General features: G+C 41.3%; 1 protein-coding gene across 1 annotated transcript in view; it reads left to right on the top strand.

Moving 5' to 3' along the window:
• DSCAM (DS cell adhesion molecule) overlaps window positions 1-27,707 on the top strand; it is a 779,527-nt gene that overhangs the window by 152,485 nt on the left and 599,335 nt on the right. The window contains exon 3 of the mRNA XM_082245233.1: window positions 186-323. Within this exon, the coding sequence (XP_082101359.1) occupies window positions 186-323 (138 nt within the window). The remainder of the gene's footprint in view (window positions 1-185; window positions 324-27,707) is intronic.

The following is a 27,707-nucleotide window of genomic DNA, read 5'->3' as shown; positions in this document are numbered from 1 at the left end:
AAGACTGAGCTTTCTCTTCTCTCTGTTTTACCAACCCCCCCCCCCTCCTCCTGTTCTTTCAATCAAATAGTTGGAAAGTGAACTATATAAATTGAAATATCATTTAAATTTGTTTATTCATGTTCTATCTCTTTAAATATTCTGTAGCCAATATTACTGAGTATCACTTGTGTATTTTATTGTAGTGTTACGGGAAGCCTACACGGTCCGAGTGGAAGATCAGAAAGCCATGAGAGGCAATGCAGCAGTCTTCAAGTGCATTATCTCCTCCCCAGTGGAGGCGTATGTCTCCTGGGAGAAGGACACAGTCTCACTTGTCTCAGGTAAGTGCCACATTTAGATCTTAGTGTCGTACATGACATGGGTTTTGCCTTCTTCAAGACCCCCGAGGATTGGGAAATGTACAAGTGTTGGGTTATTCCTTTTGCCATCTAGCTACCACTGCAAAGGAATTGGCATCTTTGATTAAAGTCTTCATCCGCCTTCTAATTAAATTTTGTCTCTCAGGGTTACTAAACTTCCTGATTGTATTTGCGCGCTGCCGTATTTGTGCTGAGCTGAGCTGTTTCATTTCATATTAGGGCAGGGTTCCTCAAACTACGGCCCTTCAGCTGTTGCTGGACTACACATCCCATGAGTCATTGTAAAACTCTGACATTTACAGACATGACTAGGCATGATGGGAATTGTAGTTCCTGAACAACTGGAGGGCCATAGTTTGAAGACCTCTGTATTAGGGGAATAAAAAAAAAAGGGGCATAGCAATGTTACCTAATGATTGAGATTGGATACAAGTGGATATGTCACCTGTACATTGTGGAAGCCAATGCTTTGTCTTCACTAGAACATATCCAATTCCATCCTATGGATTTGGTGACATCACTATTTTATTGTATTGTCATAGTGTTGCTTCTCTGATCATATTGTTTCTAATGAATTGCTAGCCTGTGGTCTTGTGATTTTTGGTGGCTGCCTCTTCTGTGTTTTCTGCGTGGGTATTGAGGAGCACCCAGTACAAAGGATCATGACACTTGGAGGTCAAATCCAAATGTTTATAGAATAAAGGTGTCAGATGCAGCCAACGCATTTTAGGGGACATGCCTTCTTCTGAGTTCTGTCAAAGACAGGTCCTTCCATTACCATAAAACAAATTACCAACATGCACAACATGAAGGTCTTTGCCCTGTGAAGGTTAGCCATATCCTGGATCATGCTTTGGCTCTGTAAAGAAAAGTTAAATTAACAGAGTATTAAAAAGCTCTTGCCATCTATCTCGTTGTGCCTCCTGGGTTTGGTGGATTCTGTGGTCCCATCTAATGCCCTAGGAACTCTATTCAATGTCATACTATTCTATGCACGAAAGGCTCTTCTTCTCCATTGGAAGAGGCCTGTCCCCCCAACTGTGTCCTATGATCCTTTTTACAAAGCTACATATATATCCATAGGTTGCAAAAATACATTTCAAAAAGTTTGACAGGCTTGGATGGATTCTTCTTCTGGCCTCCGAGGGGTGGAGTGAGCGTTCTCTGGTAGAGCTCATGCTTTATTCAAGATAGGTTGAGCACTTGGGAGGGAGTTGCATGTTTGACACCTATTTGTCATTTGAGTTCTCTCCTTCTCTTGTTCTAGAGCTGCTTTATAGGGTTGGCATTCACGATCTATGGTACTTTTGGATCAGAATGGCCTGTGGGTCCATTCAGCTATTAAACACTGGCGTTGGAATGTGGTTGTAATACTTCTTTATATCAGCATTTAGGGCCTTCGAAGTTGGAAGGGAGACAAGTTTTGGGAATGGGTGGGATGGGGAAGAGTGGTTTATTTGTAGTACTGTTAAGGCTCATACACACTATAAGAAAACCGGGCGAACATTTTCGTCCAAAGAACTTTCATACAATTTTCATATAGTGTGTACAGAACTTTCTACAGACGGTTCAGAACTTTCATACGAAAAAGGGACAAACTCCAGAATTTTTATAATAAATAAAAGTTTTATTTGTGTACCGTTTTCGTACGATTTATGTACAAGAAAAATCAGAAAAGAAAGACTGCGCAGTAACAATAAACAACAAAAAAAGCCTTTGTCATACGAGAATTTTTGTACGAATCTTCGTAAGAAAACTCTTTCATCAGTTCCGATTTGTAGTGAAACAATGAGGAAAATCGGACAATCGTTCGCCCGATTTTCTTATAGTGTGTACCCCACTTTAGAATAGCAGGTCTTTGTTTGTTCTAGGATGTTAACGGACCTGTGTGGCCATTTTCATGGCGGTATGCCGCCACTTTATTTGTTATGTCTAATGTAAACTCAAAACGGAACCAAGCTAACTGTATTCCACAGTCCTGTTGCACCCCAGGAGTACTCCCACCCCACATGCAAATACCAAATGTTTCGAAAGTCGCCATATAGACACTACCAGTATAATTCCGACATCAAAAGGAGACGACATTGTTGCACTGTACTATGCAGTATGCATGTTTGAGTTGAAATTTGAAAAGCTCCCAGGGGCAGAACTGCAGGAATACAAAATGCATATGGGTACATGCAGGATCCTGGAGAAGTCTGATTTCAGAAATTGAACTTTGTTTTATTTTGTTTCCATATGCAGGTTTCGGCATACAGTAATCCCCCCTCCATTGCGGGGGTTACGTTCCAGACCCACCTGCCATAAGTGAAAATCCGCAAAATAGAAATACCCTATTTAAATACACCCTAGACGTGTTTTTATAACTTTCACTGTACTTTTAAAAGCATTTTAAGGTCTTTAAACTCACTTTTAAAACAATAGAAACACATTTAACCACTTTACCACCGGAGGATTTTGCTGTCTTACGTCTGGGCCACTTTTTGCGATTCGGCACTGTGCGAATTTAAGTGACAATTGCGCGGTCGTGCGACGCCGTACCCAAACAAAATTTACGTCCTTTTTTTCCCACAGAGCTTTCTTTTGGTGGTTTGATCACCTGTGCGATTTTTACTTTTTGCGCTATAAACAAAAAAAGAGCGTAAATTTTGAAAAAATAACAATATTTTTCACATTTTTTTATATGAAATTCCCCCCCAAAAAATGTAAAAATCTAATTTTTTTAAAATTTTTGACCAATTTGTTTTCTGCTACCTATGTTTGGTAAAAAAAAAATCACAACAAGCGTATTTTGATTGGTTTGCGCAAAAGTTATTGTGTTTACTAAGGGAAAGATTTCTGTCATTTTTGGTGTTTTTTTTTTTAACGAGTAATGGCGTGACTGTGACTTTTCGGCGGACAGATCCGACCCTTGACTGACATTTTTGACACTTTTGGGGGTACCAGTGACATTACTACAGTAATCAGTGCTATAAATATGCACTGTTACTGTAAAAATGACACTGGCAGGGAAGGGGTTAATTTTATTGGAGAGGGAGGGGTTAATGTATGCCTGGTGCTTACTGACGTGTGTGGGGGGAGGGGACTATGTGACACAGGGACAGATCGCAGGTTCAGCTATGCTGAACCCTGCAATCTGTCACTGCCTGTCACTTAGGAGATCCGCCCGCTCTGTTTACACAAGCAGGCGGATCTCCACACTCGATTCCCCGACGATCGGGGTTAGAGCAGCGGCGATCGCCACTGCTCCTCCCCTGGCCCGACTCCCGCTGTGACTGAATACAGCGGGAGCGAGCCTCCGGCGGCGCGCGCGTGCCGCCGAGAAAGGGGAATGTCTGGCGACGTAGGTCTACGTCGTCAGACGTTATCGAGCCACTTTGCCGCAGTAGTGCTCTAGTGAGCAGACGGCAAGTGGTTAAACACATAAAAGATACTGAGAGACAGAGCAAGAGCAATGGAAAACGCAAAAATATTGAATTAACAATGATTTATTTAATAAAACAATAGTAATAGGTCTTACAGAAAAAAAAAAACACAAAATACCGGGACTGCGAAAACTGAACCGCGATATAACGGGGTTTACTGTATTCTATTATGCAAAAATCAATGTGCATCAAGCAGAAGTTTATAGCAAACCTTCCTTTGTAGCTGTCAAACATAATCAAAGGGTTGGTCCACCTAAATGTAATATGTTGGTTGTGTAAAGCTTCATGTACATGGCCATATACAATTCACACAGGATCTTGATGGCAGTGAAAAAAGCAGACCTATGTCCGTAAGACGCTCATTATGAGCACAGCGGGGGTGCAGACCCAAGAACTCCCATATCTCACAAAATCCATAGGAGCTTATAGACTATGAGGTGGGTTATCATCTGGGTGGACTGACCCTTCAAACTGATTTATTCATGTATCTGTATTTATTTTTTTGCTTGGGGAATATCAGATCACCCTTGCCTTTCATGCCGTTGTATTATAAAAACCTGTTTGCACAAATCATGTCTCATAGGCAGCAAAACAAAGCAGCATTAGATGGTGTGAGGCGATCTTTTGTGGTTTTCGAAGACTAAATTGTGGTTTGGCGTGGTGATGGAACCTCTGGGCTTGTGGCTTGTGATAATGTCTGGTTGCCTAGCAACAGGGTGACTTGAATTGTGTCTTGTTCTCTTACAATAGGCCCGGTGTCTGGATGAAAGCTGGATTGTATTGGATAGTGCTAGGCAATGTTATTTGCTCTAGGATACCTGTAGCAAGCAGGGAGGGGGTTGAAGCTTGTAGTTCCCATAACGGGTGCATAGGGCAGCTAAATGCAATGAACATCATAGAACATGGCTGATTGGGCATGCTGGGGCTGGTAGTTGTACAGCAGTTGGTCTACATGGGGGGGGGGGGTTGTTTACTAAAGACAGATAGACTATACACTTTGCAAGTCCAGTTGCACTCTGCAAGGGCGTTTGCTCCAGAGCTTTGTAAATGAGGGGAAGCTCTGCTGACTTCCATCATCCAATCAGGTGCAAGCAAAAATGCTGTTTTTTTTTTTTTCTTGCACGTGATTGGGTATTTTTTGCAAAGTGAAGCTTTACCTCATTTACTAAGCTCTGGAGCAACTGCACTTTCAAGGTGCACAGTCTATATGCCTTTAGTAAACCAACCATAGGGTCTTATGCTGATAAAGGCGAGTTGTTGCCCATCCATGTCTTTATAGACCTTGCTTTGTGCACTGGTCCAAATCATTTGGTGGAGGGGGGATTATGGTGTGGGGTTGTTTTTCAGGGGTTGAGCTTGGCCCCTTAGTTCCAGTGAAGGGAACTCTTAAGGCATCAGCATACCAAGACATTTTGGACAATTTCATGCTCCCAACTTTGTGGGAACAGTTCCAACATGACTGCGCACCAGTGCATAAAGGTCCTTAAAGACGTGGATGAGCAAGTTTGGGGTGGAGGAACTTGACTGGCCTGCACAGAGTCCTGACCTCAACCCGATAGAACATCTTTGGGATGAATTAGAGCGGAGACCGTGAGCCAGGCATTCTTGGCCAACATCAGTTCTTGACCTCACAAATGCGCTTCTGGGAGAATGGTCAAACATTCCCATAGACACACTCCTAAACCTTGTGGACAGCCTTCCCAGAAGAGTTGAAGCTGGTATAGCTGCAAAGGGTGGGCCAACTCAATATTGAACCCTATGGACTAAGACTAGGCATCCCAATACTTTTGACAATATAGTGTATATGAATGCCATACAACTAAGAATGCTACAGAACTCTCATGTGTATTTAAACCGCTAGACTCAATCTGAGTGTTAAATTCCGTACTCTTGCATTACTTGCTCTTTTGCTAACACATTCCAATGATTTAAATGGGTAATGTGTCTCTATAAGCTCTGTAACACATGGAATGTATCTATTCACTTGTGGCAAAGAATGTACGCCATTTGTGTATGGCAAATAAAATCTCTTTTAAAAAAATATGTAAAATCATATATTCACTTCCAATTTATAATTTATTTCTAGCCGCCTTATAATAATCTGAATGATGTTGGTGTTTGTAAACTTCCTTTGTGAAGCTCCCCCCACATATACTTAGGGCCCGGGACAAGAGGTGGGCAGGAGGGATGGCTGCCCTGGGCACAATGGTTTCTTTGCAGGAATTTGGGCACCCTGATCCTAACCGTAAGAGAAGGAGGGGACGCAGTTTGGCATCTTTGCCCTGGGCGCTGGCCTTGTCCCGGCACTGCATATACTTCTGGAATTCTGCAACAAGTAGTCACTACGTCCTTTGAGTAGACACTGCTGTGTCACACATTTTACAGAGACTGCCTTCTGAACTACAGAGGTGCTGAGTGGAAGAGTTTCAGGAGGCGGAGTCAGTACAGGAATCCCTTCTTGCAGGCAGCAAGTACCATGGGATATGTAGTCCTTAGAAATGGAGAAGCTGAAAAGCATGCAGGGAATCCAGGAAGTTGTGGAAAGAGATGACCAGCAAGCAGGCAGAACTCAGGACATGAAAATAGATTTTTCAAGTAAGCTTATATTGGATTGTCAAAAATAACTATTGTTTGTATTGTTATTACAATACTGATGATAAAGAATGAAAGTTTATGATATCACCATTGACTTCCTAAAAGGACCTGTTTTTTTCATTTCAAGTGCTTCTCTAACTAGATCACCTGCATACGTGGGCATTATTCCCAGTAAGCAATTTTTTTAAATTTATTATTGTGCTGGACATCTAGGAGGAAAAATCAACTTCCAGCAACAACTATCACACGCGATGCAATTGTCCTGTTCATGTCAATCCATTTGACATAAAATAAAAAACTAAAACCTAAATAGCTTAACCATGTTCACGGTATTTCACTGTACATTACAGTAACATCAATTATTTAGGTAAATCAGTCGGTTGCTGGTAAAGGCTAGACAGAGGGAAAAACAATTCTGAATACTACCCTTAAAGGGGTATTCCAACCTATTTAAATACTGTGCTCAAATAAAACAAAATGCAAAAGCTGCAACTTTGCATATAATATATAATATGTGTATTTGGAAAAAAATAATAATATATATGTGTAAATATATATATATATATATATATATATATAAAATAAAAGAAAGTTAAGCTATAGATACACACACACACACACACACCGGGGAGTCATTTGGCATAGTTAACTAATATTTAAAATATCAACCAGTTAATTCAGGCTGGGTTCACACCTCCGACATGGAAATTGGACGACTTCCGATCTGACTTTGCCCTACGACTTCATGTCTGACTTCCATGTAACTTTGATCCGACAATACCAGGCCCTTGGAGCCTGGTATATATCTTTAGAGTAAACCCCACACCAAAAAAAAAAAAAAAAAAAAGAAAAGGTGTAGGGTCCCCCCAAAATCCATACCAGACCCTTATCTGAGCATGCAGCCCAACAGGTCAGGAAAGGGGGGTAAATGCCCCCCCCCTCCTTGACTATACCAGGCTACATGCCCTCAAGATGGGGGCGGTGGGTGCTTTGAGCAGGGGGGGCTCAGTGCCCCCCCACCCCAAAGCACCCTGCCCCCATGTTGATAGGGACAAGAGCTTCTTCCTGGTTTTGGGGGTCTGCAGGCAGAGGGCTTATTGGAGTCTGGAAGCCCTCTTTAACAAGGGGGACCCTAGATCCTGCTCCTCCATGTGAATGAGTATGGGGTACATTGTACTCCTCTCATTCACCCAAAAAGTGTCAAAATTGAATAAAAACAGTACACAGGTTTTTGACAAAGTCCTTTATTAAAGTAGCTCCAACATGTTTCTTTCTCCGGTGATGTCCTGTTTTAATGTAACTGCACTACTTTTTTACAAAAAAATGAAAGGTTTGTACAGTACTGTATTATGTGGTATTTTACATTTACATCGTTTATTAAACATGAGTGAGGATTTGTGGGCTTGACTTCCTGGAGCACTTGTCTGCCCTCCATGCCTGTATTTGCTGCCTGGGGTCACCTGAGTGGATATCCGAGCTTCTGCCATTGGATTTGGGTGTTGATTGAGCGCTTTTAGACCTCCCTGACTAAAGGTGGTTGCTGGCCTGGTAAGGCCCCAGTGTGATCACATCTTGGGTTTTACTTTGCTATCCTTGGATTTTTTCCTGACTTACCACGGAATTTTGTATAGGACTTTTCCTTTCTAGACACTTTTTCTTTCAATATGTTAGGTTTTAAAGTAATAACAACAGAATTGCAATGAGGCTTGTAAGTAAGCCAACATTTACTACATTTGGTTACAAGTCCTAACTACCTCAAAAAGCGACAATGGGGTGTAATCAACAGACCATATGTAAAAGATGGAAAACATAACCAAAGCAAGAATAAAACAGTGAGCTACCATAATGAACACGTTTTTAATTTAAAGTTTTCAGTTTTTGGTAACGTTCCATAAGCAGCCCATGTCTGGTGATTCCAAAAAAATACCCAAAAATGATAAAAGTTTAAAGAAGGACCAGAGTAGAAAGTAGAAGAAAGTGGAGGAAGAGGAAGAAAGACACAAGGAGAGGGGAAGATTATACATCTAGGGGACTCCATTTCGAGGGAAGAAAACTTTGTCTAGGTAGGGTTGTGTATGCACTTGGCCCAGGGATCCCAAATCCCTTTATGGACACTTTATGACTAATATTAACTTATTTGATTATCACTATTCAGTTATATGAGTTTATTTTGTCACAAATGGATTTATCTAGCTCACATAGGTTATTATGTATAGTATTACACTCTTTTTTTTGTACAATACCCTGTCTGTGGCTATTCATCAATGTGAATGAGGCCTTATACTGCTTCCTAGTGATGGCATCTTATTGTTGCCCTCTCTGAATGCCAGTCTACCAGTCAGTATATTTGAAATGTTGATGGCTGCCCTGGACTGACCTGCTCGATAGAGGGTCTGTGGGTAGGTGGTGGGTGAGAGAGGGCCAATTGGGGAAATTAACTCCCAATCAATCTGGCCCGACTGAATGAAAAAAAGGCAGTGGACCCTTGTTGAGGGGTCTGGGCTGCTACCTTAAGATATGGCCTAGTGGTCGTTTCCAAAGTTTCTAGTGGTATTCGGTTAAAGGAGCGCCCAAAATCAGCAATAAGAATACCACTTGGATCAAAAGATTGACGTTTTATTGGTAGCAGAACATGTTAAAGCTTTACCATGTTCTGCTACCAATAAAACGTTGATCTTTCGATCCAAGTGGGATTCTTATTGCTGATTTAGGGCGCTCCTTTAACCGAATACCACTAGAGTCTACCAGTTATGCCTCGTACACACGCAACGATTATCGGCTGACCGATTGGCCGACTTTTGTCCAGAGTTGTGTTTTGTTGGTTGGAATGTGCTCTAGACTGCACACGAATTTTCTCGGCCAACAAAAATCAACTTCAGAAGTGATGTCATGTGATGGTTTATTGGCCATACACACTATCAGATTTTCTGAAGACTTTTTCCTTTAGACTTACCAAAGCCATATAATATGAGGTCAAACCTAAACACTTTCAATTTGTATGCAATCTGGCAGGCCCTTGCACTACATAGAAAAGGTAAATCTGAAGGAAATCTAACCACAAAAGTTGGATAGTGTGTATCCAGCTTTACTTTCCGTGGGTTTTTTCTTCTCTGAGCATGCCCAGTCTTGCTCATCAGATTTTTGTCTGCCGAAATCTGTACTGACTGACGAAAAATCGGCCGTTGTGTTGACGGCCAACAAAAATTTTATAGCCTGCACACCAGATTTTATTCGGCCGAAAAGTCGGAGTCGGTTGTCGAAAGCATCACACTAACAAGCCGAAAATCGGCCGATCGGACGTTGGCCAAATATTCCCAGCCAATAATCGATGCGTGTGTACGAGGCATTAGTCAGCACTTTATTGGGCTCACTGTACAGCTTGATAAACAGATGGTCGCTAACGGCGGCAACTGCAAATCTTTGTATAAATATTTGAAATAGAATCATAGATTCCATTATGAAACAGCGACCTTGGCAAACAGTAGCATCAAAAATCAGTAAAAAGAAAGCCTAAACTTTGATCTATGCCTAATAAAAATACAGTACAGTTCCCCTTTAAAATGCTGTACTGTATCTTGCCTTGGAGGCCTAATTGCAGGTCCAGCCTCAGTTGGTGAGGAGGAAACAAAACGGTCGCCATGGAAACTTACCTTGCCGCTTCACTTCAAGCACCCATAATTCTCTCTGGCAGCTGCATGATTAATTCAAAGATTTATTGATTTTTCTCCTTGCTCAATCTTGCTGACCTGCTTCTGCTGACAGGTCTGTGCGCTCGTACTCTCCTGCTAAGGGAATGCGCAGCCACGGTTCTCCGCACTCTGCAGTGAGGGATTCTAGACGCAGTGCTGTTTACACTGCAGTAATATCCGTGATGGGAACAGCGGCCATGCATGGTTAGATGGTGAGGGTGTCATGGAGCCTGATGTTGTTTTATGGGGTGCACTCTTGTTTTAGTAGACATTGTGTATAGTTTTTTTCAAAAACATTTTTAGGGAAAATGAATGAGCTTAACCCATTGATTTAAAACAGAACCTAAAGCAGAATTTTACCCATAACTTGATAAAACATAATGTTCTTTAGTAAGGATTACAAAATCCCCATTAATAATTATGCTAGCAAATTTAGTGTGTGCTATAAATTGCCTCCAGCATTGTTCCTGTTTCTTCTTGCTGGAGGCTGCCATTTTGCTGAAGCCCAGAGCCCCCGAACAGCTGTAAATCATAAAGCGGAACTAAACCCATCAATTTAATGATTAAAAAAAAACAGTTACATTCCTGGAATGCTAGGATTGCTAACTGTTACATTTGCTTGTGTCCTCAACCAAACTGTCAATCCATCAAATGGCCGGTGTCATAACTGACCACATGTGCAGCACTATGGCAGTTGCCGATCAAACAGAAGCAGCTTCCTTGGCTGTACACGGTTTAATTCAGTTTTTGTATAGATTCACACTGAATACGACTTTGAAATCGTGCAACTTCACTGGAAATCACATTATTTCAAAGCCGTATGTCTGTGCGACTTCATGCACAGATGTATATGCATGTCACACCTGAAATCGCCAAAAGTAGGGCAGGAACTACTTTTTGAAATCGGTGCAGCACCGAAAAGTCGGCATCGCACAGGTTTGAACAGTTCCATTGTCGACAATAGGGTGCGACTTGTCATGCGATTTACTGATCAAGTCGCATGACAAGTCACACCGGTGTGAGCAGCGGCTTAAGGCTGTCAGCAGATCGGCAGTACCTAAAAATGGAGAGCCACTGAGCATGTGCAGAGCAGGGTGAGGCGGTGTATTACTGGGTATTAAATAGTTACACACTTATTTTTAATGCTTTACATCGCTATACCTGCAATAGGGGAAAAGCCTGAAGTGATCTAGCAGGACCTAATTTTCTGACTAAACTTCAACTTTAACCCATCAATTTAACAGTTTCAAAAAACATGCCGTGATGGCTAACTGTCCCATTTGGTTTTGCTCTGAACCAAACTGTCAAACCAAGTAGCTGGTGTCATAAGTGATCACATGTGCAGCACCATGGCAGCTGCAGATCAAACAGATGCTAAGATGGAAGCTTCCTTGGCTGAAAAAGGATTGGATGGTTTAGTTCCGCTTTAGGGGTTGGTTCACACCATACGTCCATGAAACTGATGGGAAAACCGCACAGATTTCACTTGTAGAGACATCATTTCACATCAGTTTACCTCGGTTTTCATGCATGTGGACATCAATTTTCATGCACGTCAGTTATGTGCCCTATTCAAACCAATGTTGATGTCATTTCAGTTTTGTTCCCCATGCAGAAAACTACATACATGTAGATTCATGTGCAGAAAAAAAATCCACATGGTGTGGTGTGAACAGGGCACATAGAGAACCATTGTTTTTTTTTTTTTTGTGCCCTTGCGGAACACGTGCAGAAAAACTGTCGTCTCTGCACCATGATGTGAACAAGGCCTTACAGTTTCCCAAAATGGTTACATTCAAGTCTTTCCATGAATAACTGTCACATTTGTTTGTGCTCCCAACCTAATGGTCAGCCCATCAAATAATGGCTAGTCTCATTAGTGATCACATGTGCAGCACCACAGCAACAGCAGATCAAACAGAGGCCAAGATGGCAGCTTCCATGGCTGTAAAGGATAGGAGGATTTAGTTTCATTCTGAAGGTCAACCGAGCCTAGGACAGTTCTTTGATGAGTACCCCCTACCTGAGTTTAGTGGGTCGAATTAAGTTGTTTTCCCCACTGTTCCAGCCATCCTCAATGTGCAGCACCGCACAACATATTAAAAAAACATTCCCGCTGGGCCCTCTTCTTACTGCGCATGATGTGCGCCACAGCTCCATTTATTTCTATTGGTGTACCAATCCCATAGCGGCCTCCAGCCCTCAACAAGAGTATGGCCCACGCATAGGAATAAATGGGACCATGGTGTGCATGCTTAGTGAGTAGAGGACCAGACTGGGATGTTTTTTGCTGCACAAAGGCTGTGCAACTCCAGAAGGACCACACAGTTCAAATCAATGGATTGGGCAGAGGTGTTTTACCGGGGCAGATTATGCTCAGCAGGATTAAGGTGCATCTAAAGGCTCATGTGTGGCAGTCTAAACAGGTCTAAAATCCGATTACTGTGTGATAGAAGAGCCTCATTAAAACTTCATTTAATTCCCCTGACTGAGAGAAATCTTATTTCATTTGTGCTTCACATGTCCCCCCCCCCCCCCCAATTCCTTCCTAGACACTGCAGCTCACATTGGGAGGGTTTTAGCAACAAAGACAAAATTGTCAATCCAGAAAGCAGTGGGCTGGATTAGGTGTGGCCATGTGCTGATTGACAAGCTAGAAACCAGTGTACTAGTGCCTCGTCCCCACTGAGCGGTGCGGTTCGGTTTGGTACAGTACGCAATTTTTGCCATTTCCATTGTCAAAAGTTGTGAATGGTACCCTAATTCCGAACCGTACCGTACCACTTTTTTGGGACCCTTCCTTTGGGGTACCAAGAACATTAGTACTGTACCAACAGGATGGAGTTATACTGTTGAGCTGAGGTACTTGGCGGTGGAAATGCAAGCCTGATCAAGGTGTACCGTTCCGAACTGTACCGAACTGAACCGTACTGCTCAGTGGAAATGAGGCATTACAGTGACAATGGCGATAGCCATGTCCTCTGCAACATCCTTTGCTAGCCAATTGCTAGTTGGTAAAAACGTGTGCTCTGAACCGAACGGTCAAGTCGTCAAATGGCTGGTGTCCTAACTAATCACATATACAGCCCCAGGGCAGCTGCAGATCAAAAAGAGGCTAATCTGGCATCCCCTTTGACTGTTAACTGTATTAATGAATTTTTCAAGTTATTGCATAAGCCCAGCCATGTCTTCTAGCTCTCCTTCCTTGGCATATACATGTATTCATGTCAACTGTAAAGGGGTTAGGTCATAGGAGTGCTTGGTGTCACCTATCCTAAATTATAACCTCCTTAGGGTCAGTGACTCATGTGAATGTTCAGTATATAAAGTATTGCATAAATTGTCAGCACTAAAAAATAGTCCAGCGCCTACCTTGCCCAGCATCTTTTATTCCATTTATTACTCAATCACAGGTGCTCTTTAAAGCTGGTTGCATTAAGGCCAATGATTTGTTTTACTTGAGGACACCTCCTGTAATTTCACTGATCCTTTTAAAAGCAGGGTGGGTAAGGACGTGCACATCAATCATGTGCCTCTTCTGAAGTAGCAAAGGGCATTAATAATTGAAACCACTTAATTATACACAGGTTATTCCGCACTAGTGGCCCAGTCTTCCCTGGGATCGCTGTTGTGCTAAATTTATTCTGGGATGGCGGGATTTTCTGCAGTCAGTTAAGTTCCATTAAAGTGGAAATGAACGCAGAGAAGAAAAGCACATTAAATATCCATGTAAAGGCTATCTAATCATCCCTGGGAATGTGATGAAATGATAATCGACAGCTCCACAAAGATAACGCTAATGGACCACGGAATTAAGTACAAACTAGTTTATGTAAGAGGTTTAATAGTGTATATATATGTTTTTGCAATGTTTACTTGACCGTAATGATTTATTATTTTGACTTTCCAACTTTTCCAGTTCCAAACCATTGCTTCTTATTTTTATTATTGCATTAAAGTACAGATTTGTTTGCTTCTCCTGGTAGCCATGTGCTTAACATTTCTTCAAAGCCCAGCTGAACTTTCTTTAAATCCCCTTAATACATTCCAGGTGGGCAAAGTCTTAAAGTTCAATTTCTTTAGAAGTCAACCACACCCCGAGTAGAATAGTCTATTCCCTGCCACCAAGCTCTCTGTGTGGAAACAGTGATTATTCAGGCAAGAAGATACTGTGAAAACAGGGTGTCATGGGCCTGCCCCTGAGGGAGCATCACCATGGTGCCCTTCAGTCATTGTATAATGATGCAAAGAAAGACACTGATGTCATGAGTGCCCACCGTCATGGGAAGATCTGAGGAAGAAGGGTTTTTTTAACCAGCCTGAAGACATGAGAAAAAGGTGTAAAAGGAGTAAAAAATCAAAAACTACTGTGGCTGGTGGCATCTAGGGGGGAAGCACTGGAGGATGGGGGAGTGAGTCTTGAGCTTGGTTTGTAGGGACATCCAAAAGAGGTTTCAGAATCAGGTTACCACTCTTTCGCTAGCCAAGACACTGCAGAGTCTTGCTCACCAGCAAGGGAGTGGAAACAAAAATCAACATTTAGTGTATACAAGACCTGAAAAACAACACTTCAAAAAACATTTATCACATAAATAATCTAGTATTCATTAAAAGGCCAACTCCAGGCTATCCCCCACCTGAGGTCACCCTGGATTTTTTGCTTTGCTTTTTTTCCCTTTTCCAGATGCCCTCAGGCTGGTCATGGGACTTGCAAGATACTCTTTGGATTTTCCCCAGAAGTGGGGAGCCCTCAACAATGCAACAGTGCAAAGAGTGCCAATCTCCGCTTCACTGTATGTGCAGGTCTTCTTGGGGATTTATTTATTACAGGTATTTATATAGAGCCTACAATTTACTTACTGTGTATTCACATCAATCCCTGCCTTTAAGCAGCATACAATCCAAGGTCCTTATCTCGCATACTAGGGCCACTTTGGACAGGAACCATTTAACCTGTCAACATGCCGTTGGAGTGTGGGAGGAAACCCACACTAGCACATCGAGGACATGCAGACTCCATGCAAGAAAATAAGGTGATATCACCCTTCTCCTGCACTTAGAATCCAAGCTCCCCGACCACACACCACGGGACTTCCAACTGGCGTCTTGGATAGCTAGGTCTTGCAGCCCAAAGAGGACTGGGGTAGTCCAACGGTGCTACAGACAAAAAGAAACAAAGAAAGGGTGCATCGACCTAGCGCATTATCCTCAATAATAGGCTTTATTTATGCAACATGTAAAAAATGGCTACTCACAAACACAGATGTAAAAATCCATATAAAAGTCCATAATCCAATAAGATGATGGCTGACGCGTTTCGAGGCTTAGCCTCTTCCTCAGAGCCAGCCATTTTTTACATGTTGCATAAATAAAGCCTATTATTGAGGATAATGCGCTAGGTCGATGCACCCTTTCTTGGTTTCTTTTTGTCTGTAGACTCCATGCAAGTAATGTCCTGGCCAGGATTGGAAACAAGAAACCCTGTAAGTCAAAGCAGCAGTGCTACCCCTTAAAGGAAGGGGTTCATGGCTAGCTGCACTCACAGGATGTCCTTAGTCCTTCTGGAAGTCTGAGCTCTATAGGCTGAAAGGAATTACTTCAGAGAGAGCACTGGAGAGGAGATGAGTATTACTTGTTTGTTTTAAATTGTTACTTGGGGGCTGTTAAATATATTCCAATGTTGGGTTTTAATGCAGCCTTTCTTACCACAGAGCAACTTTTCAAAGAATTTCCAACTCTCAGGGAACCCCTGCAAAAACCAATTCATTGGGGCCAGTGGGAAGAGTGCCCTTACATTGATGGTCAGTAGGAAGAATAGCCCCCTCCAGTGGTAATCAGTATGCCACATTTAGGGTAGATTTAGATGTGCATCTAAATCTCCCTTGCCCCAGAAGCCTGATCCACGTTAGGATCACGCTCCAGAGGCTACTGACAGGTAGTAAGGAAGTGATGCGACACCTCCTCACCCCCTGTTTTAACACCATTTGTGCAGACATTTGCACCACAACCGCGTGCATTGTAAGGGGTTTGTAGTCTTCCCTATTGACTTTCATGTGTAGCGTTCGGCAGGTTTCCTCCGACTAAACGAAACATGTCTGGTCAACTCGGCCGCGGCCGAGAGGCGAAGCTTTATGGCAGCACCATGAAAATATCCCCGTCTGCAGCCTTTTTCTGTGTGGCAAAAATGCACATTTTTGCTGCCCTCTAACCACTAGTGTAAACAAGGCCTTACAGTTAGCTAAATCGTTCCTGGGTTTCGTGCTGCTGGGCCTGCCAAGTAATGTTAGCCCTGGAATTGTGAGGGCACCATCAGATGGGATTGCCCAAAACTAAAGGACCTCTAGAAACTTCTGGAGGAACCCTAGGGTTCCATAGAATGCTGCTTTAGAATAGAGAATTAATTAAATAAATTAATTAAATTAGAACAGGTAATTTTTTTTTTATTGAACAAATAAAACAAAAAACAAACATTAACAAATAAGGCACAACACCCTACACATAGGGTACCAATAATACAAGAGAAGGGATAAGTACCGAAAAAAAGCATGAACATCCATGATCAGATCACCAAGGAAAAGCGTAACCCATCAGGGTATATGATTAATCAAACTAAAGTATAGCAGTCGTAGTTTTTAAAACAGTGAAGAAGAGTTGGCGCCTCTGTCTGTTTTTTTTTTTTTTTTCTTATTTAAGGTCTCATTGAGAGATTTCCCCTTACTCCCTGTATTTCCTCAATACAAATGTGTATACATTTTGAGCAATTTTTTTCTGCTGGCTGGTGTTCCTTACAAATTGCAATTGCATTCTCGATGTTCTTCTGATTTCTGCAGTTCATATTGGAGGCTGAATGTTGCTGACTCTATTACATTTTTTTGTTGATTAGTGAACTTGTGCAGTGTTGGATTTGGTTGGCGCTGTATCGCTTGTGAAATATTTATATTCCCTGCTGACAGGGTAAGTGCAGAGCCCCTCCATCCTTCCTGAATTTTTTTTTTCATAGCTTGATATTTGTGACTGCGCTGGCAGACGCCTCTCTGGGGGGGCGCGATCACTTTGCAGTTGTGAAAGCGGCTCTTGAGCCGGCTGCATTTTACTGACTGGCAATTTTGTTCTAATTAAGCCTCATGAATATGAAGATTTGTGCAGCAATCCCACGTTGCCCCTGCTTAGACTTGGCAATAAGATACTGTCTACATTCATTGCAATCTATTAGTGTGTCACTTTCACTCAGCGCTATTGCAGTCTGCTTGCATCCTCATTTGCTACAAGCATGAAATTGGAAAATTGCATGCCCTACTATAAAAGATTTGAGTATTAATAAGGTAAAAAGACTTTAGATGAGGTTTTTTATTTAAAAAAAAAAAAAAAATCTAATTGCAATCAGATTTAGTGGAAAATTGGGATATCTTTTCTTTAAGGCCCCATTAAGATGTCCATGCTGCGTTGCAGTGCGTTCATTTTATTGGGTTGACTCCAAAATTAATGGTAATGTGTTACTATCACAGACAACACTAAATAGCCTCAAGGCCCCCCTAAATCCTCACAAAGATGATCTGGGAGTTCCTAGTCATGTCAACATGAAACCCCAAAGTCTATAATACTAGTTTATGGATTCAACCACATCCGGAAAAGGTCTCCAATCTATATGTATACAACAATTAAATTGCCAAAGCATTAAATCAAAAATTATTCAAATACAATCCTAAAACCATCTCCACTTTACTCAGATAATATATTATAGATTCCCTCAAAAATACTCCATAATCTCTAATCCAATATATTGTTCTCGTGGTGCAACGGCAGCTCCATGTGTTGCAGAACACTCCGGCGCAGGTGCATTGGAACTCCATCGGATTAGTGTGTTAGGGTGCCATTCAAAATTAACGGTGCCCCAATGTACTAATTTGACATGCCTTCAATGCACCTGCTTTTCAGTGAACCACAAAGCAAGGTAACACATTTATGAATAGCACTGTGACTTGATATATGAATTGTGGTAACACAGGATACCACAACACATAGGTGTGAAGTCAGCCTGTATGTTGCAGGGCAGGAATTAGTACCAATTATCAAGATATTTAAGGAATACAGAGCGTGCGTTCCACTGCCAGCTGGGCGTGACGTCACTGAGGAACCGGAATCTGCGTTGATGCGTTTTGCCCCTCCCCACAGGGCGTTCTCAAAGACAAAGATTCTTGGTCACTCAGTTTAAGTAGCCATGCGAGGATGCATAGCCGCTCACTTAACTATTTACCTACGTCCTGTCGGGTTTACTGGGCTTCAAAGCCACCTTCTCTAGTTACTTCCTGTAATCACAAGCTCCGTATATAACACTACCTAATGCTAGTCATTGGTTTTTACCTATATATTGAATATATACCATGCCCATAACTTCCCAATGTTGTTATCTGTAGCTTGTGTTATTTACATATTTCATGGACCTTAAATACTACAGGTCCCTCCTAGTTGTACCTGCGAGCTCAGCTATATAAATTTATATTTAAACCATTCTCCTTATATTCCTAGTGAATTTAATAGTAAATGATGAACATTTTATTATAATAAATGCTTATTATAAATAAAAATAATAAAAATAAATATTAATAAAAAAATTAAATAAATAAATAAAAATATCAATGAAAAAAAAAGAAAGAAGAATAATATACTCATAAATGACAAAATTGGGATTTATATAATCCCTAAAGGACTAAAAACTTTTTGTCAGGAGAAAAAATTATTAAATTTGCTACATAACAATAAACTAGGCAATATTAAACTTAATGGATTTTATGAATATTATACCTGGGGACATAAGAAAAGCAACAAAACCAGCAAAACCATCTATATCCATTATTGGGTTGCAAACATTACCAATTTGATAAAAAGCAATTGAGATCTAGTTCAATATTCAGCCCCTTAGGATATATCGATAGATATATCTATATCTATCTATCTATCTATCTATCTATCTATCTATCTATCTATCTATCTATCTATCTATCTATCTATCTATCTATCTATCTATCTATCTATCTATCTATCTATCTATCTATCTATCTATCTATCTATCTATCTATCTATCTATCTATCTATCTATCTATCTATCTATCTATCTATCTATCTATCTATCTATCTCCATTGGTTTCATTCTGAGATATGCCCTTTTTCATGTCCCCTTCCCTCCAACTGGGTAAAACCCTGTCTATTTCACAAAATGTTATCAAAGTGGGATCCTGATTGTGGGCCAATCTAAAGTGGTTGGATAGACTATGATGTTTGAACCCCTTTTTTATATCTTTGACATGCTCACATAGTCTAATCCTGAGCTTTCTTGTGATCCTCCTTACATATTGGAGCATACATTGACAATCAAGCAAATTGGTGACAAGATCTAAACTTATCTATCTTATACGTGGTCCCTTTCATCTGCAATTCAAAATGGGTAGTTATCCTTTTCATGTTTCGAGTGGTTTTACATGCTACACATCCCCCACACTTAAAAAATCCCACCTAATCTAAAAAAGTAATAGTTTTTTTAGGGCGGTCTATTATTTTGTAGGCTAACTTGTTTCTTAAATTAGGGTGCTTTTTATAAATGTGGTTTTTGTTTGGTAAAATCGTCTCTAACGTCTGATCTTTTAAAAGGTTATGCCAGTGTTTATATATTATTTTTTTCTAGTTGTTTATATTGCCCAGAAAAATTGGTCATGAAAGCTAAACCATAATTATTATTAGTACTTCTTTTTTTCTCCAGCATTTCCCTCTATCCAATTGCCGTACTTCTTCTCTTACTTTATATAACTAATTTCCCTTATACCCTTTTTCCTGAAACCGTTCTATAATTGTGGCTGTTTGATTTTCATAATCCTTTTCATTATCACAATTCCTCCGAATTCTTACTATCTGACCTTTTGGTATCCCATTAAGCCATTTAGGATGGTGGCAACTGCTTTTCGGTATGTTCCCATTCCGATCTACTATCTTGAAAAATTTTATCGTATTCAATTTCCCATCTTGTTTAAACATAACCAAATCCAGGAAATTGACGGAGACTGTACTGTATCAAATGTTTCTGAGAATGTGATCTCATATCTGTTGTTATTCATTTCTTCTAGGAATTCCTGCGTTCCTGCCCCCAAAATAAGGATATCATCAATATACCTCTTATATAATTTTAGTTCAGGTCTAGATTTCCCATATATGGCCTCATGTTCCCATTTGCTCATAAATATATTTATTACTGAGGGTGCATAACTAAGCCCCCATAGCAAATCCTTTTTTCTGTCAATAGCAATTTCCATTGTGCCAGAAGAAATTTTCGCTCTTAGCTAGTTCCAAAGCCCCAAGCAAAAATTCCCTCTGTGCCCATCAGTGCGTGCCCATCAGTGCTGCCCATCAGTTCCACTCACCAGTGCTGCCTATCAGTGCCCAATAGTGCCACCTATCAGTGCCCAACAGTGCCACCTATCAGTGCTCATCAGTGTCACCTATCAGTGCCCATCAGTGTGGCATATTAGTGCCTCCTTTATCAGTGCCACCTCATCAGTGCCAATAAGTGCCACCTCATCAGTGCCCATCAGTGCAGCCTATCAGTGTCCTTCAGTGCCGCCTCATCAGTGCACATCAGTGAAGGCAAAAAATTACTTATTTACAAATTTACTGACAGAAACTAAGAAAAACTTTTCGGTCTTTTTTTTTTCTATTTTTTAATTTTTTTTTAGTTAAAAAAAAAAAAACCCATCAGCGATTAAATAACCCAACACAAAGCTCTATTTGTGCAAAAAAATTATAAAAATTAAATTTGGGTACAGCACTGCATGACCACGCATATGTCATTCAAAGTGTGTCAGTACTGAAAGAGGAAAATTGGCCTAGGCAGGGGGTGAAAGTGCCCAGTAGGTAAGTGGTTAAGTAAATTCAGACCAGGCAAAGTTTATGTAGCACCCTCCAAGATAGGTGCTAGGTAAGTTATAGTGGGGCCTTGCCTGCTTAACAGCAGGTCCATATTGTTCAGTTAGGCTGACATGTGCTCCCAGGTGTGCCTGCTGTGTTGGGGAGTTTCCCCACTGTATCCCAATGAGGGCTCTCATTGGGCAGTGGAGGAAACCTGGCCAATAGCACACCAGGGCTTGTATCCATCCTGGAAGGGCAGATTCTGCCGCACAGCATTCTGGGAGGGGGTATTGCTGCCCCGGATTGCTAGTCTCAGGACATTTGGAGTAAGATTTGGTGATGTCACCAGTGTGCTGATTATTGTTTTCCTTGATGAGGAAGCAAAGCCCTGCCTCTACCAAGATGGCCGCCTCTACATAGGTACAAGTCAATAAAGGGGAAAGACCAGCTGCAGTACTGGTGACCAGTCCTTTACCCTCTTTCTGCCTTTTTTTTTTCTTTGGGAACGGCATTCGTTTCTCTTACAGGTAGTGTACATTTTTTTAATTTTGTGCGTATTTGTGTTTTTCCTATTTCTTCTCTTTATTTACAGAGTGCGTTTTTGTTGGGTGCTGCTAGGACAGTTTTATATTTTATGTCGTCTTCCTTGAATCATTCATTTAGCTGAAATTGTGATATTTTTTTCCAGATATTCATCAACATTTCAAGGAACCAAAGACTCTCAGTTTCGCTCATCCCCAGTAGCTAGTCAAATGGACCACTTTATTAGTTCACTGGTTGTTTTATGGTTGCCCATTAATCTGGTTGACCATTGCAGCCTCTTGTTGAAATGTAGAGATATTTCGGGGGAAAAAACCTTACTGGCCTTTGTTGAGGATGATTGGCACCTGAATTTATGAAATAATCCAGCACAGCTCTGCATCTAATTTCATTGTATGGAAATGAGCTGACAGGCTGCATTTGGGATCCAGTCATAATTGCACAGCTAATAGATGTGCAATTTCCCGAGCTCAGATCACATTGTCTGCCTGAGTTTGAATAGCTCCATGTCTTTGTTACACGCTTTGTCTCCTGCGCCAGGAAAATTCAGCCTAGCGAAGCAAAGCCGTGCAAACCTGTCCCACTACAAGGTATGCTGCAAACATGTGTCAGGATGTCACCTCAGGTAGAAAAATATTTTTCTACTTCTTCCTTTGACAGAATACTCAAAGACCTAAATACATCAGTCAAAACTCTGGGAGGGAGAGGCAGAAAAGAAACTTGTGTAGAATGGAAAAAAGTCTAAAGTGCCTGGAATTGGTTGGCTATAAACTGGCCACTCTGACTCCCGATAAGGCACTTTGACGGGGACCACCCTAATGAGTGCTTCCATTCAACTTTTTGAAAAGACTCCATGGGACCTTATAGATCCTTATGGCTCTTTAAAGCTCAACTTCAGGCAGGCCCTATCAGACAGCGCATCCAGGTGGATGACACCACTCTCTGTTGGTCATAGACTGTATAAATATTACAGTGGTGTCCCCCTTCTACCCACAGCCTGTTGATTGGACAGTGTAGGAGCAGCACAAGACTGATGGGGTTATTCTTATGCTCACTCCTCCTCCATGTTTCTTGTCTGCACATTTGCATTTAACACACCTGATTAATGTTCATAGGTGTATGCAGCATATTGCATTAGGGTGTGTACCTCAAAGATCAAACACACATGAACACCACCTGCTGTCACAAGGAGGTGGCTCTGGCGGTGGGAGCATATTACGTTACACCCAAAATACGAGTGTAATGTGTTCATAAGGTTGATCCTAGCCTTTAATATAAAGGGGGCATTTACACTGGCCACTGGAACGCCCAACCACCCACCCGGTGCTGCCCCTGGATAATGTTAATGCACATAGGGTGATTAGGGTGTGCCCAGGCACATACAGCATGCCTCATGCACTCGCCTATGTTAATGCTCTATTAACCTCTACCTACCATCCCCTGTCCAGTGATTCCGTATTATCTACCAAGGCACAGTCATTCAAAAGCACACAGAACTTAGAGCTCATTCACACCTACCTGAACGCTATAACAAGCCAGTTTAGTGCATTAACTGGTGTCTATTATGTATAGGTGTTGATGGGCAGTTTTATTTACTACGCAAGGCACTGCTTACCTTTTCTTTTTTCTACTTTATTGAAATTCCACAAATTACATTTTGTTTGTTCCTACGCTGTATACACTTGGTTTCGGTTTCATAACTTTACACTGAACAAAATTATAAACGCAACATTTTTGTTTTTGCCCCCATTTTTCATGAGCTGAACTCAAAGATCTAAGACCCTAAGATATACTGTACATACGTATATTCTATATCTAAAAGACCAAAACACAAGCAAGATATACCAAAAAGTGAACAAGGGTACAGAATAGGACCAACCTTCAAACAGGAAGGCCTTCAATCCTTAAACCCTCCAGAGCTCAAGACCTGTTCAAAGCAATTTCTGGTCTACCTAGGCTGAAACAAGGTGCACCCCACTCATTGTCTTCCAAGAATCTGGTCCTCCAAGCACTTAGTGAAGGCTTTCCCAAATAGGGACTCCCAGTTGGGAAGAGAAAAAAGGCCTGAGGGCCACAGATCCTCTCCCCAACAAACCCTCACCCTCAGGCTCTGTTCAAAAAAACAAACACACTTGCAGTATAGTGGTTGCGATACATTAGTGAAATAATTAACAGGTACCATGTGCATTCTACAAGGCAGGTCTTCTGGCCCATATAAACATTGCTTTGAGCTATCCAGAAGACCTGCTCAAGAAGTGTGTATTAAGTGATGTGTCCTAGTGTTGGTGAATCTCAGTGGAGTCCCAAACCCAGAATAGTTTTTCTGGCACCCCCGGACACCACCTCCAGGGAGCCCATTACTGGGAGCATTGGTTCTCCAAATGCTGCTGTATGACTCTTCAAGGCGCCAGGTGGTTGCTGATCAATTGAGGATGCCACAAAGTACTGCTAACAGAAGGAAGGAGGATAGGGGAGGTGCGAGCTTCTAGTCTGGAAGGTAAATCTGACTACAGAACTGCTAATGGAAATCAGACAAACTATTTAGAATCAAACACTTAACTGACATAAAAGCAGGCACTGTCTATGCCTTGCCCAATTATACCCCACAAAGTGTCTCACATCAGTACAGAAACAAAGCACACTTAATATGCATCTCCAGCCCGGAGGACTGTAAAATCCCTGATTTCTCTCTGCAAATCAAAGTAAATGCATCTGTTTTTTTTTTCCAGGCCACCATCTCCATAATAATAATCCCTTTGAGTCACTTGCCGGCTGCATAGTAGAGATAGCGAAATTCTGGGGCGTCAGAGGCTCCCGCACCATAGAGATACTTCACCAGAGAGCTGCTGAAATCCAATCATTCTTCTTATAATCTCACCAGACTTACCCAATTCCTTTAAATCTGCTTAGCATAACATGAAGGGAACAAATGTTCTTTCAAATTTGACCTTATGTATTACTTCTTGTGTTTTTTTTTCTTAGCTGTGCACATTAATTTGGTTTGCAGATCATCATTAATATGATTTGCCTACATCAGGCATGGTAATATGCTGCGCATGCACCGATGAACTTTTGGAACTGAAATGGGGTAACTGAGAGTTCAGCGTGTTGTACATCGCTCACATGATTGCATGCTGAGCTTTGAAACAAATGATTGAAAACGATCGTCTACTTCCCTCGTTTAGTGCTTTTTTTATGTGCTACGTTTTTGTAGCCAGATCTGTTTATCCATGCATGGCACAGTTCACACAGGGGAATCGATTCATTGTGAAAGATGCAAGTGTTCTGCATCAACATGCTAAAAGTATTTGCAACTATTTATACTCATGCTAGGCAGTTTTCAGTTATGACAGCTGAGGGTTTTGCATTTGCTACTACTTACAGTGGGTATAGAAAAGAATCACCCCCCACACCCTTTTAAAATCAGATTTTGTTGTTTTGCAGCCTGAAATGAAGACCGACACATTTTTTTTGTTTTATCCAGCTGTATTTACTATTTAGGTCAACTTCTAACATCCAAGTGAAAGATATAACACCAACATGTTAGAAAAAATCAAAAAAATCAAAAACCTATTTACGGAGTTGGAAAAAGTTTCACCCACCTAGAAATGACTCAATCAGGTGTAGCTGACCACCTTCTCAATGGCACACAAAGCCATTTTAATTTTTAACTGTGATCAGCTGTGGTCATTTTGATTAGCTCAGCATGAAAAGAGCTTTCCTGGAGCATTCCAGTCTAGGTAGTGCAACTTAAGCAAAAAAATCAACTATGGGTGGCAGGCCACTGTAAAAAGATCTCTGGGATAAGGTTGTGGACAGGCAAAAGTCCGGAGATGGATACAAAAAAATGTCAAAGGCTTTATCAATGCCTAGAAGCAGAAGTAAGTCTGTTATTAAGAAGTGGAAGGTATTTGGTATAACATAAACCCTCCCTGGATCAGGACGTCACTCCAAACTGGATGAAAAAGTCAGAAGGAAACTGGTCAGAGAGGCTACCGAGAGGCCTACAGCAAATCTCAAACAGTTGCAGGAATTTATGTCAAAGAGTGGTCATTGTGTGCATGTGACAACAATATCACAATTTCTCAATAAATGTGGCTTTCAAGCAAAAAGCCACTCCTCAAGAAAGGCCACATGCAGTCATGTCTGAGCTTTTCCGAAACACACCTTGAAGATTCCGAGGCCACATAGAAAAAGGTGTTATGGTCAGATGAGACTAAAATGGAATTATTTTGCCTCAACACCAAGCGATTTGTGTGGCAGAAATCCAATACAGCTCACCATGCATATAACACCATTACCACAGTAAAGCATGGAGGTGGTAATATTCTTATTGGGGTGTTTCTCTGCTGCAGGGACTGGAGCACTTGACCAGATGGAAAGAAAAATGGATGGGCAAAATACCATCACATTTTTGAAAAAAATCTGCTGCTCTCTGCAAGAAAGTTGTCACGGAAGAAGTTTTAACTCCCAACATGACAATGACCCAAAGCACACAGAAAAATGATCGCACAGTGGTTGAAGGAGAAAAAGGTGAAAGTTCTTGCATGGCCTAGTCAGAGCCCAGACTTAAACCCCATTGAAAATCTTTGGAATGACTTGAAGACTACAGTCAACAAATAGTCACCATCAAATTTAACTGAACTTGAGCAGTTCTGCAAAGAGGATCGGGTAATATTGCAAAGTCTAGATGTGCAAAGTAAGTAAAGCAAAATCCCAACAGACTAAAGACTATAATTAAAGCAAAAGGTGGTTCAACAAAATACTGACTCAAGAGGGAGACCCTTATTCCAACCCTGTTTTTCTGTTTTTGAATGTTTTTTTTATTTTTTTCTGACATGTTGGTGTTATATCTTTCACTTGGATGTTATAAGTTGCTCTGAGTAAATACAGCAGGATAAAACAAAAACTGTGTCTGTCTTCAGTGCAGGGTGAAAAACAACAAAACGTGATTATTTTAAAGGGAGATGATTATTTTCTATACCCACTGTATATCTTTCTATAGTAAAGTATTTGTGAGGCTAATTTTTTCTTTAGTTTTGAACATCACGTGGAAGGGTTGGAACCTTTGGTAGTATGTCCTTGAAGGTTCTTAGAACTGAAGAAGCAACTTGGATAATCTGCTAAACTTCATAAACATTACAGAACAATTGTTGAATCCTCGTTTTTCTTTTTTATCTCCAAAATGTCTTCGGCTTTCTCATTTGTATGTGTGATAATAACAGTAATCTTGGATCTTGGACTTTTGGGAATCTCTATTTTGCTTTTATGTGGACTTCTCAATTTGGATGAGCATTCAATTTGTGGAGAGCAATTGAAGCCAAGCCATTGGGCATAATCAATGATTCCTCATAACAGGTTAAGGATCTAGGCCTTTTAACTAGTGATCAACCGATATCGTTTTTTTTAATTGCCAATACCGATATTTTGGTCATCGCATATCAGTATCTGTCGATATTTTCGTATGCTAAAAATATTGTTTTTTTTTTGACAGGTACTCTTGTGGAGGGATCTGGGGGTCTAAAAGACCCCAAACCCCTCCTCTGCACTTTAAAGCATTCAAAACGCCAAGTTTGGCTGTTTTTAATCCTGTAATTTTTTTTTAATTTGGCGCCGAGTACCCGGAAGTGATGTCATGACATCACTTCCGGGTTTTTACATGGAGACCCGATCAGAGCCAAATGCGGCTTTGATCGGTTCTTCTCTTCAGCGGCCGTGCAGGCTGGTTGCCCGGGTCTCCTGGTGGAACAGGAGACTCGGACGAGCCGCGGAAGGTGGCGGGAGGGGGGGCGTCCCCTACGGGGGGCCTCCCCTCCCGTTTCTTGTAATGACAGCCGAGCGGCTTCTCAGCCACATTGGTTGTCATTACAAGACAGCCGACCGTCGGCTATGGACACCGGTACCGGGGTGATGCCTCTAGCTGCAGGCATCACTCCGGTACAAGCACTTTCCCGAAATATTGTCAGTATCTGTAACCTCAGGGGCTGATTCCGATATATCGGGGAAAGTACATATTGGCCTTGCCAATAATCGGTCAATCCCTACTTTTAACCCCCTCCCCCATATATCGGGGAAAGTACATATCGGCCTTGCCGATAATCGGTCGATCCCTACTTTTAACCCCATACTAACAGAGGTTCTTACCCATCAACCCTGTATTTGAAAAACTGAAGAAAAACAAAATTAGCTTTAGCTATAGTTTA

This window comes from Pelophylax lessonae, assembly GCF_965119305.1.
Source record: "Pelophylax lessonae genome assembly, chromosome: 2".
Lineage (NCBI taxonomy): Eukaryota > Metazoa > Chordata > Amphibia > Anura > Ranidae > Pelophylax > Pelophylax lessonae.
This window is presented reverse-complemented; position numbering and strand designations above follow the sequence as displayed.